We start from the raw sequence: 15770 nt of genomic DNA, 5'->3' as shown, positions 1-15770 counted from the left end.
TGGCTACAGCAGTATCCCTTAAAAAGTTGTCCACCGATTTAGCAATACACCGATATACTGTAATCAAAGTCAAAACAAAAGGATAAATTCCACTGGCATCTTCTTTTATATACCATGCATCCTTCGGCCACCAACAGTTCAGGTCGGAGATGCAAACGTCATGCTTGCAGTGGCTAATGTAGTCTTGAGCTCAAAGCCTCAAGCAAAGACTAGCTGCAGAGTTCCTCACTTCTTTTTAACTGCTCCAGATCCTCTCTGCATTTTCAAACTTAAACAAATGATAAAGGACTGGCTGTCCTAGAAAAGGTATACACACACCCTTTTAACTAGATGCATAGTATCTTAAAACTCCATTTATTTAAATAAAAAAAGGCTTTAATAGACTACAATAATTTAACTTACTAATGTATTGAACAATTGCATTAAATAACCATGAAATTCACGCCCTCTCGTCCTCATCATTTATTGTCATAAATAATATCTTCAACTATACCAGTTTAGATAGTTTACTTAGTTTTCAATAGAGTATAACAATGTTTGTATTGAAATGTAACAGTTTTGACTTTTGTTCAATAGTTTATTAGCCTATAATTGACTGGTCACTCCCAACAATTTGTAGTGCCATGAAATGGTGGTTGATTTTAACAGAATAATTCGTAGCAAAAACAATCAGATATCAGAGTTTAAATAATTAATTTTATATTTATATACACATACAGTTCTGCTTAAATTTTTACCCAACCCTCAAACCCCTCAAGAGCTGCCCTACAATGACATCAATGGCCACACACATTCCCTGACAGAGCACACATCTAGGAAGCTCAAGAGTTGTTAGATGTGCTTGGACACGGCTAGTTTCTTTATACACCTGGGGTGGTGCAGAACAATCTTGACATGCTGTGTCCTGCACAACCTATGGCTCATGGCATCCCCTTACCACCTGGAGCAGAAGCACAACCAGACCGCCACAAGCCAAATTTGGGTCGTCCTGGTAGGGTTGCTGTGTTGGCTGGCTACGACGTAATGCAGCCTCTTTCATGATGTTAAATTAAAATGACTTATTTCTAAATCTAATCCGGGAAGTTGACTGTGTGACATAGCGCACATGTAGAGAGAGGTTGTATGCGCTTCATCCTACACTCCTGCATCATCATTGTTTAGCCCAATTAACTGTTGAAAGCAGCAATGCCGTTATAATTTCTATACAATTTTGCTCTGATTGAATTGCACTCGTTATTTACAAAAGACACAAGAAATTGCAAATATCATCTTAACCATTGTGAAATAAATTACGTCTGGGTGGCGGTTCTTGGTGGACATCATCACTTTCTCCCTCAACCCTTGAACAAACTTCACCTAATGATGACTGTCCGATAATTGCTGCAGCCAACTTTGATGCCAAACCCTTTCTTTTTAACTTGTGCCACCATCAGAGCCTCAAGGGACACAGCATTCAGTGCCTCAGTTATTGCACCCCAATATTTCTGCACACATATTAGTGAATCAGGTCCAGTGTCTGATGGAAAGCTATGCTACATTATAAAAGATAGTATAAAAGACCTTAGTGTCTTGTGCCATTTGGTCATTGCAGAAATGCTTTAACTGTCCTCAGCAGGCAGGCAAAACCTGAAGCAACACCTGCCCTCTCTGTGAACTTGTCATTCAGATACACATGAGAGTGTACTGCCTGCAGAGTAACTGGGCAATCACAATAATTAATATTAATCATCATATTGGTCTTCATTGTGCTGTTGTAGGCAGTAATAACATAAAAGTGAACAATCTTTTTTCTTATCTGAATTTATCCTTTAACTTAAACCAATGTGTGCTTAAACATAATCTAGGTCTGTCATGCATATATTCATATATATGCATGTTATCTTTTACAGCTTGTTCAGCTTCTTGATTTGCCGTAGGTTATCTTTTCTTTTCTTAAAGTTAGGTTAACCATATTTATGATACACTATTTCTGAGACAAGTGAATGACACTAAATAAATAGGGGTACCATACCCTGAGAAGACTTGAAAGGTAGTTTCAACTGCCCTCCCTCATAGGTCAAATGGCAGATCTGTCGGTGTTAAGCAGCTCTGATAATGGAGAGCATTAAGCCGAGGCACTCACGGGGAGTCCAAATATTTGGCCTTCTAAAGGTTGTTTGGTGGCTGAGGAGCATTCTCAGTAATCACTGGACAACTGTGGCACTCCAGTTTCCTCAGTCAGGCCTTTCATGTGGCATGTGTTGCCACTAGCACATGGGTGAATACAAAGCTCTATTGAATATGTGAATGCCTGCATGTCCTGATTTCATAATGCCCCTTAGGTAATAAACTTCTTAATGAAGTTGTATTGAATTGAATCAAGAATCGAAAACAGTACTGACGTAGTTTGCCTCTGAACACACTCTTGTTCAAGGAACCCATCCCATATCACACGCACACACACACACACACACACACACACACACACACACACACACACACACACACACACACACACTTCCAGCCTAGAGAGGTATCAGTCAAAAGTTCAAGGCACCTGCTGAGTTGATTTTAAGTCTCGCAATCTGTACATCTAAAGATGTCTGGGTGAGCAGCCGTTTGTTTACAAGCAGTACTGACACGCTCCGTCTTGTGAGCAGCTATGAGCTCAGTGTTGAAGCTGTGGAAAGAATCAGGAGCAAGAGTATTTTATCTCAGCCAGGCAGATTACAGTTAGTGACATGGGGGCTAGCCAAGAGGATTGGGAGGTAAGCAGCCTAGACCTGAGAAACCAGACAAGCCTTTATGCCCAGTGTTGAACTCTGGATTAGAACTTTCCTGGGAGACACTCGCATCACATGACTCATGGGATCAAGGTCTTATGTTTGCAGGGACGAGCTGTTTAATCTTGAGAATTGCTCTTTTGATTGCACTTCACAGCCGGTGGCCACAGCGATGCTGCTAGGCCGATCAATGCATCATCAAAAGCAAGGAATCATCAGCTGATGGCCTGTGATTGATCTCTGACTGTTTCTAAGATCTCTGATCAATCAGATTCGTGTTTGCAGAAGCTTCACATGGTCTGAATTAATTTGTTAAAATACTATTTCATGGTTTATCTATATTGAGTTCTACCTGTTACGCATATGTTTTTGTTTGCATATTTACTTGATTTAAATGGGAGATTTCCAGTATTGGACTTGGATTTTGGCCTCTAACTTCCTTCTTCCTACCTGACTAGCCAGTTATGAAATGCAGTGAAAAATGCTTTTTACCTCAACCGCTGCCATTTGAGTTCACTGGAGCACACATTTTTCCCACTGTGAACTCTGTGCACGCTTATTTTCTTTTGAACGTGAAACTTTTTCAAGAGATGCCACATTACAAATTTAATTCACAAATAATCACAAGAACTTGTGTGACTCAGCAAAAAGACACAACATTTTTTTTTTATCAGGGCTCAGGCTCAGGTAAGACAATTAAACAAGGCTCTCCCTGCAACTTTAAAATCTAGGCTAAAGACTAAAGGTAACCAAGTGTTTGCCATATGGGCCTCTGGGATTTCGGAACACATTGACCTCAGGAGCTTAGGCTGGCAGAACCACTGCCATCTTTTCAAGTGTAATCTGTAAGAGGAGCAGTTGCAGCACACAGCCTCCCTCTTGCTGTCATTCCTGCGATAGGGATTAACCTAGATATATCCCATTTTTGGCATTGTTTTTGGAGTCTATATTTGTTTTATAATAACAAAAAATCGAGAACGCCAGACTTAAGTTGAAAAACATACACATGTGAATGTGTGTTTACAGATTGTGATTGTGGTTTTATTTAGTCATCTTTAGATTCATCTGACTCATGGTATTGACACGTGTGGCTGTGATGTGGGTACAGATGAAAAGGTAATTGAGGTGCAGTAACTTGGAGGTGCTGATCCGAGTGAGAAAATGTGATAAATCTGCTGCTTTTAGTATGAGTTGATGCCTATCAATGCTGGGAAATAAGTCTTTTGACAAGTTAACCCACGTCAACACTGTGTGTGGGCCAACAGTGTATATTAAAACTAAGTGTGGGTGTTTTGGTGCACTTCCTTTCTTAGTGGTGTGTGTTGCCCTCAGTCATTTGCCTTTCTAGTGGTTCTGGTGACGTTATATAAAAAAATATAAAACTATAGTATGAATTCTTGGCCATATGGTTGAAACAACCCGGTGCTCCTTTAGTGAGCTGCTGTTGCTGGGAAGTTAATCTGCGCATCTTTCTGTCAAAATAAACAAATCTGTGTATGGTGGAAATGAAAGTAATTATGTGTGGAATTGTTGCCTGTTCTAACATGGCTGTTTGGAATGGGCTGTTTTCGTAGTCTGTGGTGTAGCTGGTTGCGGCTGTCTTTCAAAACTGTAAAAGTGACCTGCAGTTATTCAGCCTCAGCAAGTAGCAAGCTGCTGCATGACTCAGTCCACAGAACCCTGAAGCTGCACTAGGAGCTGATTCAGAGATTCGCAGGAGAGCACCAGCATCTCACACAAAATGAAATGCCACTTCCCCAGCTTACCTCTTGCCAACAGGAAGGACACTCATGCACCAACATGCACATGCATCCATTCAGATCGGATACCAAAGCAAACACCAGAGATTGGATCAGAATACACACAGTAGAGTACAGCTTCATTCACTGCTCATGACTCCATTACTCCACTACATCTTTGCAATAACACTTGGTAGATATAGTATTTTAAAATATAAATTATAATATGATTAACCTTTAATGGACTGAGTCAGTGAGGTTAGGGTAAGGTGCCAGGGAATGCATTATGTCAATGAGTGTCCTCACAAAGAGAGACAAGTGTGTGTGTGGGTGGGTGTGTGTTTGTGTGTGAGTGGGAAAATAACCTGTGTCAATGATGCCAGGATTGGAGTGAAACCAGGTGGGTAAAACAAGTCCACTGAAGGTAGAGAAGCCGAGGATGAGGAGGTTACGGGATGAATTCAGGTCCACATACTGGGGAGAGAGAGAGAGAGAGAGAGAGAGAGAGAGAGAGAGAGAGAGAGAGAGAGAGAGAGAGAGAGAGAGAGAGAGAGAGAGAGAGAGACTATGATACAAATTTATTTCAATTGGTTAACTGACTCTCAGATGGAAACCATTATTTTGTTGGTCTGTGTCAGCTGGCTACCAAATTTGACTAAAATGTGATTAGAAATAATCTTGAATTCCCGAAAAAAGGCCTGAATTTTATTTTGGTGGAAGATTCACATGTATTCAGTCATGAGAGGTCAGCACAGGCCAGAATGGGAGTATATGAATGTGCTGTGTTCATTCCGCTGGAGAAGACATTTCCAGGACCATTACACTGAATGACCATAATCCTGCAAAATTAAGGTGGGGGGTTGACATAGTTGTGGATCTGTAAAGAGATAACAAGTGTCACTTCTTTTGGGGGGCAATATTTTATGTCTTCATCAAATAATCTTTTCTGATTTGTGCTTTGATGACCTTTGTGTCTGTCGAGGAAAAACGTTTTTGGAGGCTTGATGCTTTGACATTAATATAGTAATAAATTATATACTGGCACGCTTACTCTATGTATGATCAAATATGATGGTAGTAATGTCGTTTTGTGAACAGGAAATTGTATCTAATCTACTAAAGAGAATAATTTCAGAGAAATACGTTGTGGTTGGTTTTAATTGGCAACAGCTCTTAATACATCCCAACACATCCTGCATTGATCACATTGAAACATGCCGTACCAGTAAAGAGGGTTACAGTTGACCCAAGCTAATCGTGTTGCTTGGACTGTTTCCCATCCACACTAACACTTAAAGTATATCCCCACCCACAGATGTATCACGGACAGGGACTCTTAAGGGGAATGAACTGGCCTGCTAAAAAGATAGGCAGTTAGAGTAATGGTATGGTATTTAAAGTCTAACATGCAGCTTTTAATTGTGTAGAGTTCACTGCTGAGTACTCTTGATACTTCAGTTTGTCATTTTGCTTTGTTCTTTTAATGAATTTACAGATTAATTTGAGACGCGCTCTAACCCTAACCCTACCCCAATAAAGTTTATTTTCATTAACTGATCCATATAGGAATTATCAGTTTTATCTTGTATGTTAGGTCACAGGTTCAGTGCCAGTGTAATCTCTATAAAGTTATTCTACATGTGAATATGTAGAAGCTGTTTGGGAGGCACATGGTTTTGGGGGCTGGAAGCCTTCTGGTTTCTGTCTCTAGTTTGACCAATTAGGTTTGTGATGGAAATCTGGAAATACAAGAGGCTGGAACACCAAATTTGTCTTTGTGTATTTTAATAGAGGCTTTCTGTAGAAAGGATCAACACAATGATCTCAAAGTGAAGATGCAGTACAGTCAAATGCAAGGATATTATATAGGAAAACTAAGGCTGTTTGTCTGAGCCAGTTAAGACTGGTTCTGTAGGTGCAGCTTGAGAGAGGAATCAAAACACAGAAAACTGATTGACATATGTTTCCTTTGGAGATAAAACAAACATAAATTCACGTCTTTGGAGAGTAATTAGGTGACAAAAAGGTCATAAAGGTAATTAGACAGGTATGAAAATACTTACTTTTCAACTACAAAATAGGTCAACACTTAGTTATTTTTCCACTACACGTTTGAGCAGTCTTTGGTTGCCTGAAGGTAAATGGTATGTGTGGAGAGCTAAAGAGACCAAACACATTGACCATGGCTATCGACTTTTGAATATATCTGCATTTATATGCATATAGCTGTAAATGCATGAATGATCTTCCCTGCATGAGTCTACCTCAGACTGCCCTCCCCTTCTCTTCTCTACTCTTCTCATCTCATCTCATTATATACCAACCCACTGCCCATCCCTTTACTGGCTATACTAGCCCCATGCACAGACTTTACCACCTACATATTCTTATATACTTATATATTTTTTTTTTTTTGTTGTTGTTGTTATATATATATATATTTTTTGCACTATCCACTCCAGCAGCACAATAACACAATGACACAATCATTGCATTCTGTACCATAGGGTCAGACCCATTCCTGTATATGTAATATGTTCTCCCCATGTTTATGTGATTTATGTATGTATGTCGATGAGGTGTATAAGTGTAAAAGCTACTGGATGACCTTAATTTCCCACGGGATTAATAAAGTATCTATCTATCTATCTATCTATCTATCTATCTATCTATCTATCTATCTATCTATCTTAAGACAAATTTCTAGGACATCCTTGTTTCACTTGAGTAAAATCTCAAAAATCTGACATGTCCTGTCTCAAAAGGATGCAGAAAAATTTGTCCATGCCTTTTGTTACATCCAGACTTGAAGATTGTAATTCCTTATCAGGCTCCAGCAGGAAGTCTTGAAAGACTCTGCAGCTTGTCCAAAATGCTGCAGCACGTGTCCTGACAGGAACCGGGTAAAGAGACCATATTTCTCCTGTGTTAGCTTCACTAAACTGGCTTCCGTCTAAATCTAGAATAGAATTTAAAAATCTCCTCCTCACCTTCAAGGCCCTTAATAATATGGCGCCATTATACCTCAAAGAGCTGATAGGACCTTATGTAAATATAGAGTAGGAGCCAGTGTTTTCAGCTCCTCTCCTGTGGAATTTCTCACACTTTCAGCTCAGAAGGCAGACTCCATCTGCACGTTTAAGAGTAGGCTTAAAACCTTCCTTTTCGATAAAGCTTATGGCTAGAGCCGGTCCAGCCTTGTCTTGGACTTGCTCTTATGCTGCTATAGGTCTAGAATGTCAGGGGACACATGACGCATGGTGCTTCTCTTCCCAGCTTCTACCTCTTTCTCACTTTAATACCTCATCAATACATGTGACTGACTTTACTTCTTCCCCGGAGTCCTTGTGCCTAATCGTTTCCCAATCCAGGCCTGCAGCTGGGGCCACATCTTGCATTGTGATGGTAGATCGCAAATCAGAGATCGTGATGGCGGATCGTGGATTGTGTTGGCAGCTGATAGTGGATAGTGGAGGTGGATCATGATCAAGGTGGCATCTGGATATAATATACAATATGCCTACTCACAAACATACCATTACTGACAATAACTCTTCAATTAATATACTTTCCATTAGGTTAGAAGTGTTTCTTTTAATAAATGTTGTAAATCCTGATATTTTGCTGATGTTGTCCATTAAAAATGTCATCTATTGCACTTCTCTCCGTCCTGGCAGAGGGATCCCTCAGATGTAGCTCTCTGTGGTTTTATGTTTTTCCTCACACTTGTTGAGGCTTAAGGGCAGAGGATGTTGCACCTTGTTAAAACCCTGTGAGACAAATTGTGATTTGTGAATATTGGCTATACATATCAAATTTGATTGATTGACCTTTTCGGCTAGTTATGTTTTGTGTCACAGGGTCTTGATTTTACGTGGAGCAGCTGTCTTATTACTCCATGGAGCAGGTGCTTTAGAAGGGTCTGCCAAATTAAATATGATACTGTGAAAAAATAGGATATAATGTATTGAATATGTATAAGAATTGAGATGCATTTACCTGAAGGTTGGATATCCCCACAGCTGCAATCATTCCAAACATTACAAGGAACATGCCTCCAATGACCGGATCTGGGATGGTGATAAAAACTGCTCCAAACTTCCCAAAGATTCCCAGGATGATCATGAGAATACCAGTCGTCTGGAGAACAAGTCTGCTGCCAACCTGGCATAAAAAGAGCACAGGGATAAGATGGTTTAATTTAATCATTTTTGCCAGGTCTGCTTTATCTATTTTTCATCAGGTTGATGCATGGGCAAAAAAGCTCTGAATGGCAAACTATCATGTTTGTGATCCCTGTGATTTAGACATAGACAATTGGCAACAAAGAAAACGTTTTCGCAAAATAATTGCATAAACGAGTCCATAAACCTTTCACCACATACTTTGGCTTTTACCTAAAGTGGAATCTGTTTTTACTCAAAGACAGGCTGTCATTTTAAATGGGCTTGTGTATATCAAACTGATACATCAATTAAATGAATACAAAGTCCGTCTGTCAGCAGTATTAGTGTTCGCCAGGAGATTACAAGACATTTTATCCATATTCACTTTTATGTGACGCATATGGTCACTGGTGTACTTTCATCCAAATGTCGTTTTTGTCACCAACACTGTTGGGAGAATTCCTTAAGATACAGTAGAAGTCTCACATTTGGACTGGAGGTGTCAGGACCTTCTTCCAGTTTGGATAGCTGCTCTGATCAGGTGGTTAAAATTCTTGCAGTTTAAAGTATAATCTAAACTGTCAAAAGCCATGTTGTTTTTTTCCTCAAATATATCGGATCAAGGAAAATGTGTGTTTGCTATTTGAAAGTTTCCACAAGGTGGAATTAGTTAACACAGGTCTTTGGTGAATTTGGTAAACTGTACTGTAGAGGAAGCGTAAGATAAAAGGCAGAGAAATGCGATGCTTTTTAAGACCCCACTTTCATCAAATGTAACTTAACTTGTAATTTTGGGCATAACAATGTGCCAAGTTGTTTGTAGAGGCCCGCGGCAACTTTTGATCTTCACCTGCTCAATGGCAGCTGTCGAACTACAGTCAATTGAAAGACCTTGTTGGCAGAGCAGGTGTGGATTTAAAAAGTCTGTGTTAAGAGCTTTCACCATAACATCAGACATGTTCAGACCTTGGTAAATAATTACTGTAGGTCTAAAATATTACCCTATATTGTTTGTTGAAACTAAGTCTAAAGCAATTCAAGATGGGCTAAAATCAATAAACATGGCAAACAGTAGTTTAGCTAATTATTTTCTATTATGGACATGTAGACGGAAGGATCTCAACTTAGGTGCAACATATTCAGAAAAGCCAAAAATTCCTTATGTCAACAGTTTGCAGTGGAATAAAGTGGCCACCACACCTCATTTCCTTGATGTTGTTTAATACAGTTTCAGTTAAAAACCTAAAATCCTGATAAGTATAGTAATCATAGACCTGATATTTAATGATGTTAAGTCCAGTGTACTTAAAGCATATTGTCTGCCTATGTGGCTGGCGTACAGGTTTGCTGAAGTAGATGTGTGGTCTAGCTACACTTTCACAGTTTTAGTTTTTGCTGTATAACACTTGCCAAATACTAGTTTTCATTAGTAGATATGAAAAATGCGATGTTGATTGAAATCCTCATATTACTTGAATGTTTAGTGAGCATAACAGTCATACGTTTGTAAGGAGTCAGCATTATTCCTTCTGGATCTCCGCCTAGCAGTGGGGACTATCGGGCTATTTCTTGGGGTTTGGTTAGTTACAATTATTTATTAATATTATCAGAATAGCCGTACAGAACCTCAGCTTCTCTTCCTGGGTGCAACATATCTTTTAAGCTATCAGCTTGCTGAAGGAAAATCTTGCCTGTGTAACATTGTCCCTGTCAAAATGCAGTCTAGTTAAAGTTGCTTGTTGGACACCTAAACTCTGTTGAAGAGTGGTAACTTTATTCAAGAGCATTATTCTTTGTTACTCGTTTAGTTTAGTTGCATGCACACTGTCTTGCATATCAGTGAAATAATTATAGTCATTTTCTATTACAACACATAACATTGTGCATATAATTTGCTTTTCTTGGCAGTCACGACTTGTGACAACTGCTATGTAGGTGTTTACTATGATCTGACAGTCAAAATCTCAAGGGGGCCCTATATGATTCAGTTGCTGGATGTTCCCCACCCCGGCGGGGTACACTTGACTTTTCATTTAAATGAACAACCACTAAAGCAGAAGTAGGAATTCTTCCAAGGGGAAGTGCCAAAGGGCAGTTACCATTACTCAGACATTTTTGTGCTTCACTGACTGAGGCATGATGAGACAAGTGTTTTTCAACAGACTATAAAGCAGTCATGCCATTGAAAGAATGAAAAGCATATGCTGACAATATAAATGAGCTTCTGTGAACATCAAGACAACTGCAGATTCAAGACAAAGTTGGGCATTCCAGGACAAATCCTGGTGGGCTAGTGGACTGCCAGAAAGATATATGCCTCCAAGGCTTACTGCCAGAATGTTTCCAAATCAATCTGCTGGGAAAAAAACAGTCAATGATTAAAACAGTATCTACAAAAAAAATTGCTGTAAGCACTGGGAAAGGTGATGTTCATGAAGACAAACCCATGCAGGATAAACATTATCCTACTATTTATGTTATGGTTCAATCTTTCTGTTTTCATCAGACCCATGCGCTGGAACCTGTTTTCCAAAATACTGATCTGATAAAACCATTGCACGCTACCTGCTTACACTCAATTCCAGAGAAAGCAAGCTGTTATCTGGTCCAATTAAATGTTACTGTTGATTTGATGTAGACATAGTCAACTGTTGTAAATTGTATATCAACACCACAGTTCCACAGAATTCTCCTTCCCCCTAAGTGGACAAAAATATCAATTGTTTTCAGCTTCAAAGAGACCTTAAATACGATATGAGATTAACATGAGTTCTACCTTGGTAATGCCTAGTGCAGCGATGTTCTGGCTATAGGAGGTGGTGCCGTTTCCAGTTCCCCAAAGTGCAGCCAGGATGCAGCCGATGCCCTCTACAGCAATACCTCGGTTAATAGCGTGAGTAGGTGGTGGAGGGGCACCGGACAAGCGAGCGCAAGCGTAGTAGTCACCAATAGATTCCATGGTAGATGCCAAGACGCCTGCCATCATACCCAGCACTGAAGACACACTTACTGTTGGCATACCCCATTGACCTGTGGGTACAGAATTGGAAAACTTTACTTTACATACATCAGTGTTAATTTCGTTGACGAAAACGATGACGAAAAATATTCGTTAACAATCTTTTTTCCATGACGAAGACGAGACAAAGACGTAATGAAAACGATTCTTTGAAAATAAAAACTATGACTAAATCTGTTTTAACTTTCGTTGACGAGACGAGACGAAAATGTTGGTGGTTGACTAAGTCACAATAATTTATTTAAACATCATCGTATCAGGCCGTCATGATGTATCAGGAGCGGGCGAGTGAGTGTGTGTGTGTGTGTGTGTGTGTGTGTGTGTGTGCGCCCCAGATAGCGCACCGGTCCCGAGGCTCCGTCCCCCGCCCGCTCACTCGCTCAGAGACACAAGATCTGAGCTCGTCCATGTGAAGCTCCTTCTTAATAGTGGAAACAGTGAAAACACCGAGTTTCTCTGGTCTCAGCTGATCAGAGATCAGCGCAGCAGCTTCTTGATCAGAGCAGAAGCTGCAGGTGGTTTGTACTGAGCTTCAGTTTCTCTTTCCGCCTCCAGTCTGACCTGCTCTCACTTTTTGTTTTCACATTTAAAACTAAATATGTATTTTTAAGCTATTAGGCTGCAGCTATATTTATTTTTATTTATTTTATTTTATTTGCCTTTATTTAACCAGGTCGGTCCCGTTGAGATACAATGACCTATTTTCCAAGGGAAGCCTGGCCAAGACAGCAGCATACAAAAAATGTCAACAGTCACAAGACACACAAAAATCACATAACACAGATCAAATAAGATAAGTTCCCTGTTTCCTTAAGATAAGGCAACAGGACTAAAGCTCCGGATTCCCACCAAAACAAGAACAAGTGCGGTATGAAGCCGCTCCAATTTCTCTCACACGAGTCTTCAAAGTTTCAAGGTTTATGAGCTCCTTTAACTTAAGAGTTTTTTGCAGTGCATTCCAAGCATCAGGTGCAGCGAACTTAAAACAGTGCTTACCAAATTCAGTGTTTACTTTGGGCATAACTAATAAATAAAGCTCATTTGAACGTAAGCAGTAATTGCTCTGGGATTTAAAGATGTACTTACATAAGTAGTGGGGGAGCAGACCCAAGATAGCTTTATAAATAAAAATATGCCAATGTATAAGGCGGCGTGCTGCCAGAGATGGCCACTCAACTCGAGCATATAAGATGCAGCGGTGAGTGAGGGCTTTACAACCAGTGACAAACCTTAAGGCACCATGATATACAGTGTCTAGAGAGCGCAGACAGTTATCTGGGGCATTCATATACAAGAGATCACTGTTATCAAGTACAGGGAGGAAAGTGGTAGCAATCAACTTTTTTCTGGTAAAAAAAGAAAAACAAGATTTGTGACGGAAGAAGAATCCCAGTTTCACTCTTAATATTTTTTCCAGATTTGCTACATGTGGTTTAAAAGAAAGTCGATCATCAATTAAAATGCCGAGTATATGTTTATATGTATATGTTTTTATTTATTTCAAAATAGGGTACTTCTTATTCAAATAACCCTACAAAGTTCTGTGTTTAATTTATTTCAAAGTAGGTCACACTTGCCTGTGTATTTTCTTCTCTTCATAAGTGTTCTGTGTTTTCCTTTGTTGTAACAGGTACAAATAGCAATAAAATGTCAATAGTTTTCTTTATTGTCGTTCTATAATTTCTTAAATGCAACAAACTATAGTTTAGTATAGTATAACTTTATATTAAACTTTATTAGCTTTGTTATCAAATATGTTTTGCGGCTCCAGACAAATTTTATTTGGGGGAAGAGTGGGTAAAATTACTCTTTTGAAAGTAAAGGCTGCCGACCCCTGCTATAGACCTATGCTGGTAGGGATATCTAATGGACAACCTTAGTACTGCAAGCTAGACTATTATGCAGTTGTAGACACAATACAGGGTCCCTGGGCCTGAGAAGAGAAGAAAAGGAGTTTAATGTGGCTACTACATGTGACTAAAACTAGACTAAAATGTAATTCGTTTTCGTCGACTAAAACTAGACTAAAACTAAGAAGGATAAAAATGACTAAATGTGACTAAAACTAATATGCATTTTCGTCAAAAGACTAAGACTAAGACTAAATCAAAAATAGCTGCCAAAATTAACACTGACATACATCAACAGATCTACAAAAATGTTGGACAGATTTCTGATGAAGTGTATTTATTTTGTTAGTTACTCAACAGTTGAATGTGTGACAGAGGTTACTGTTTTACCTAGCACAGACCCTGCACAAGTCTAAACACTTTTCCTAGTATTACTTTTCCTGACAAACCATTAACTCTGCACAAACATGTTTGATTAAAATGAGTTTGATTCCTCATGTCTCTGAGATTCACATATGACTTTGAGCACAATCTAAATAAATGCATTTTCATTTCAGGGGACAGCTTCAGTATCTGCAGTTTTATTTTATTTATTTATTTAATTTAATTTTATTTATATTATTTAAATTGAATGGGGCTGTTGGCCACTGGTGGAGCTATGAGCAGTAGTGAAAGCAGTTGTAGGTTCTAATACAATCAACAATCAAAATGAAACATGGGTTTTATTGTTTTTAAACAAACCAATACTGCAGAATCAGAATTCATAAGTAACTTTTTACATCTCATCTTTTTTGACATATACACTTCCGTCTTTGTAAAGTGCAAAAAACTTTCCAAGTACTTGAATACCCATCCCAAAACATAATAAATGATAATATTGCTAAGTTACATTTAAAACCCAATAGGCACTCGTAAAAGCAGCACTCATCCCCACCCATTGCTGTTCCTTTCATCAAGACACAAAGTCGTCGTCCTTTCCTCCCAAAGATATTCCTATTCAAAATGAAGTATGATAATATCCCCAGGCACTTCACTGTGAATATTGTGTAATCTATAGACCTTATCCTGTCCTATGTAGTAATATTTATGGTTTCGTCTAAAAATATATTTGTTGAAGGATGTCGTAATTTACAAATATATTGTGTAATATAGACATGATGACGTTTTTGCCTTGGTTTTAATCTTTTTTATGCATGCCACTGCACAAACTATTCCCCCTTAAGCTGTTAAGAAAACAGCACTAGTGTGTACTTGAAAACAGGCATCCACTGGTGCAGGTGTCAAACGTTGAACTTAATAGTATCCTTAAAGCGTATTGATGTCAGCGGGTTTATAATGCAGATATTCTTGATCCTGATTATAACCTTTCGAAGACATGCAGAAACATGTGTGGCCACACAGAATGCATCAAGTCAGACATGAAAATAATGACACGTGTCCATATCATTCAAATCCATGAAACCCTCCTCAAATGTCAGCAATGCATTGAAAAGTAGCAATTAGAGTAGCAATTAGATTTCTTTGTAAGGTTTTGGCCTGTGATGTGGATGCTTCAGCTTATTCCCGATAAGGCAGTTGAATATCCTTCAAAATCCCATATAAGCTTATTTAAGATCCTCTGTCAGTGTCAATGTCTGCATGATCACTGTCAAGTCAGCTTAAGATTTAAGCCTTTGACATAACTCAAAATACGTCATGTTATATATTATTGTTGGCGCTGTTGTTGTAAATATCCATTAATACGAGCTGAATAATACCAAGCTGTGCCAAAAACATTGCGTGCAGATATTTCATTCCTTGCTAAGAACTGCGTTGGTGCTGCTCACAAATAAAAGTGTTCTTTTATTGGCACAGTTGTTGCTGTAATCATGGTAGACTCAAATGTGGAGTAAAGGGTCAGAGTGAATGTGCCATTTGCAAACAGTAAGTCCCATGCTGTGCAAATAATCAAAAAGCTTCAAACTTCAATCATTTTCATTTGCACCGACAGATTTGATGACATGTTGGCAGATCATTAAAGAGCGGTTGTGCTAGGCAGCTAGAAAGTCCTCTGTGTATTTGTTGGACGCGTGTCAAAGGGGATATTAAGGAGTGTCTAGAAGACTGAGAGGAGAATAAACTGTAGGGCGCACTTCACTCAGTTTCAAATGACCTAACACAATACATCGCCATTTATTATATTCAAGCAAAATAAATGACAGAATATTATTAAGTGCAACTACTTCAGGACCTTA

At 38.9% G+C, this 15770-nt stretch overlaps 1 protein-coding gene across 1 annotated transcript in view; it reads right to left on the bottom strand.

Annotated features, from left to right (window-relative positions):
* Nucleotides 1–15770, bottom strand: part of si:dkey-106n21.1 (solute carrier family 23 member 2) — a 50090-nt gene that overhangs the window by 2663 nt on the left and 31657 nt on the right. The window contains exons 9-11 of the mRNA XM_053427673.1: nucleotides 11444–11697; nucleotides 8501–8665; nucleotides 4867–4975 (exon numbers count right to left, since the gene is read on the bottom strand). Of these exons, the coding sequence (XP_053283648.1) occupies nucleotides 4867–4975; nucleotides 8501–8665; nucleotides 11444–11697 (528 nt within the window). The remainder of the gene's footprint in view (nucleotides 1–4866; nucleotides 4976–8500; nucleotides 8666–11443; nucleotides 11698–15770) is intronic.

The sequence above is a fragment of the Pleuronectes platessa genome, chromosome 7 (assembly GCF_947347685.1).
Source record: "Pleuronectes platessa chromosome 7, fPlePla1.1, whole genome shotgun sequence".
Taxonomy (NCBI): domain Eukaryota; kingdom Metazoa; phylum Chordata; class Actinopteri; order Pleuronectiformes; family Pleuronectidae; genus Pleuronectes; species Pleuronectes platessa.
This window is presented reverse-complemented; position numbering and strand designations above follow the sequence as displayed.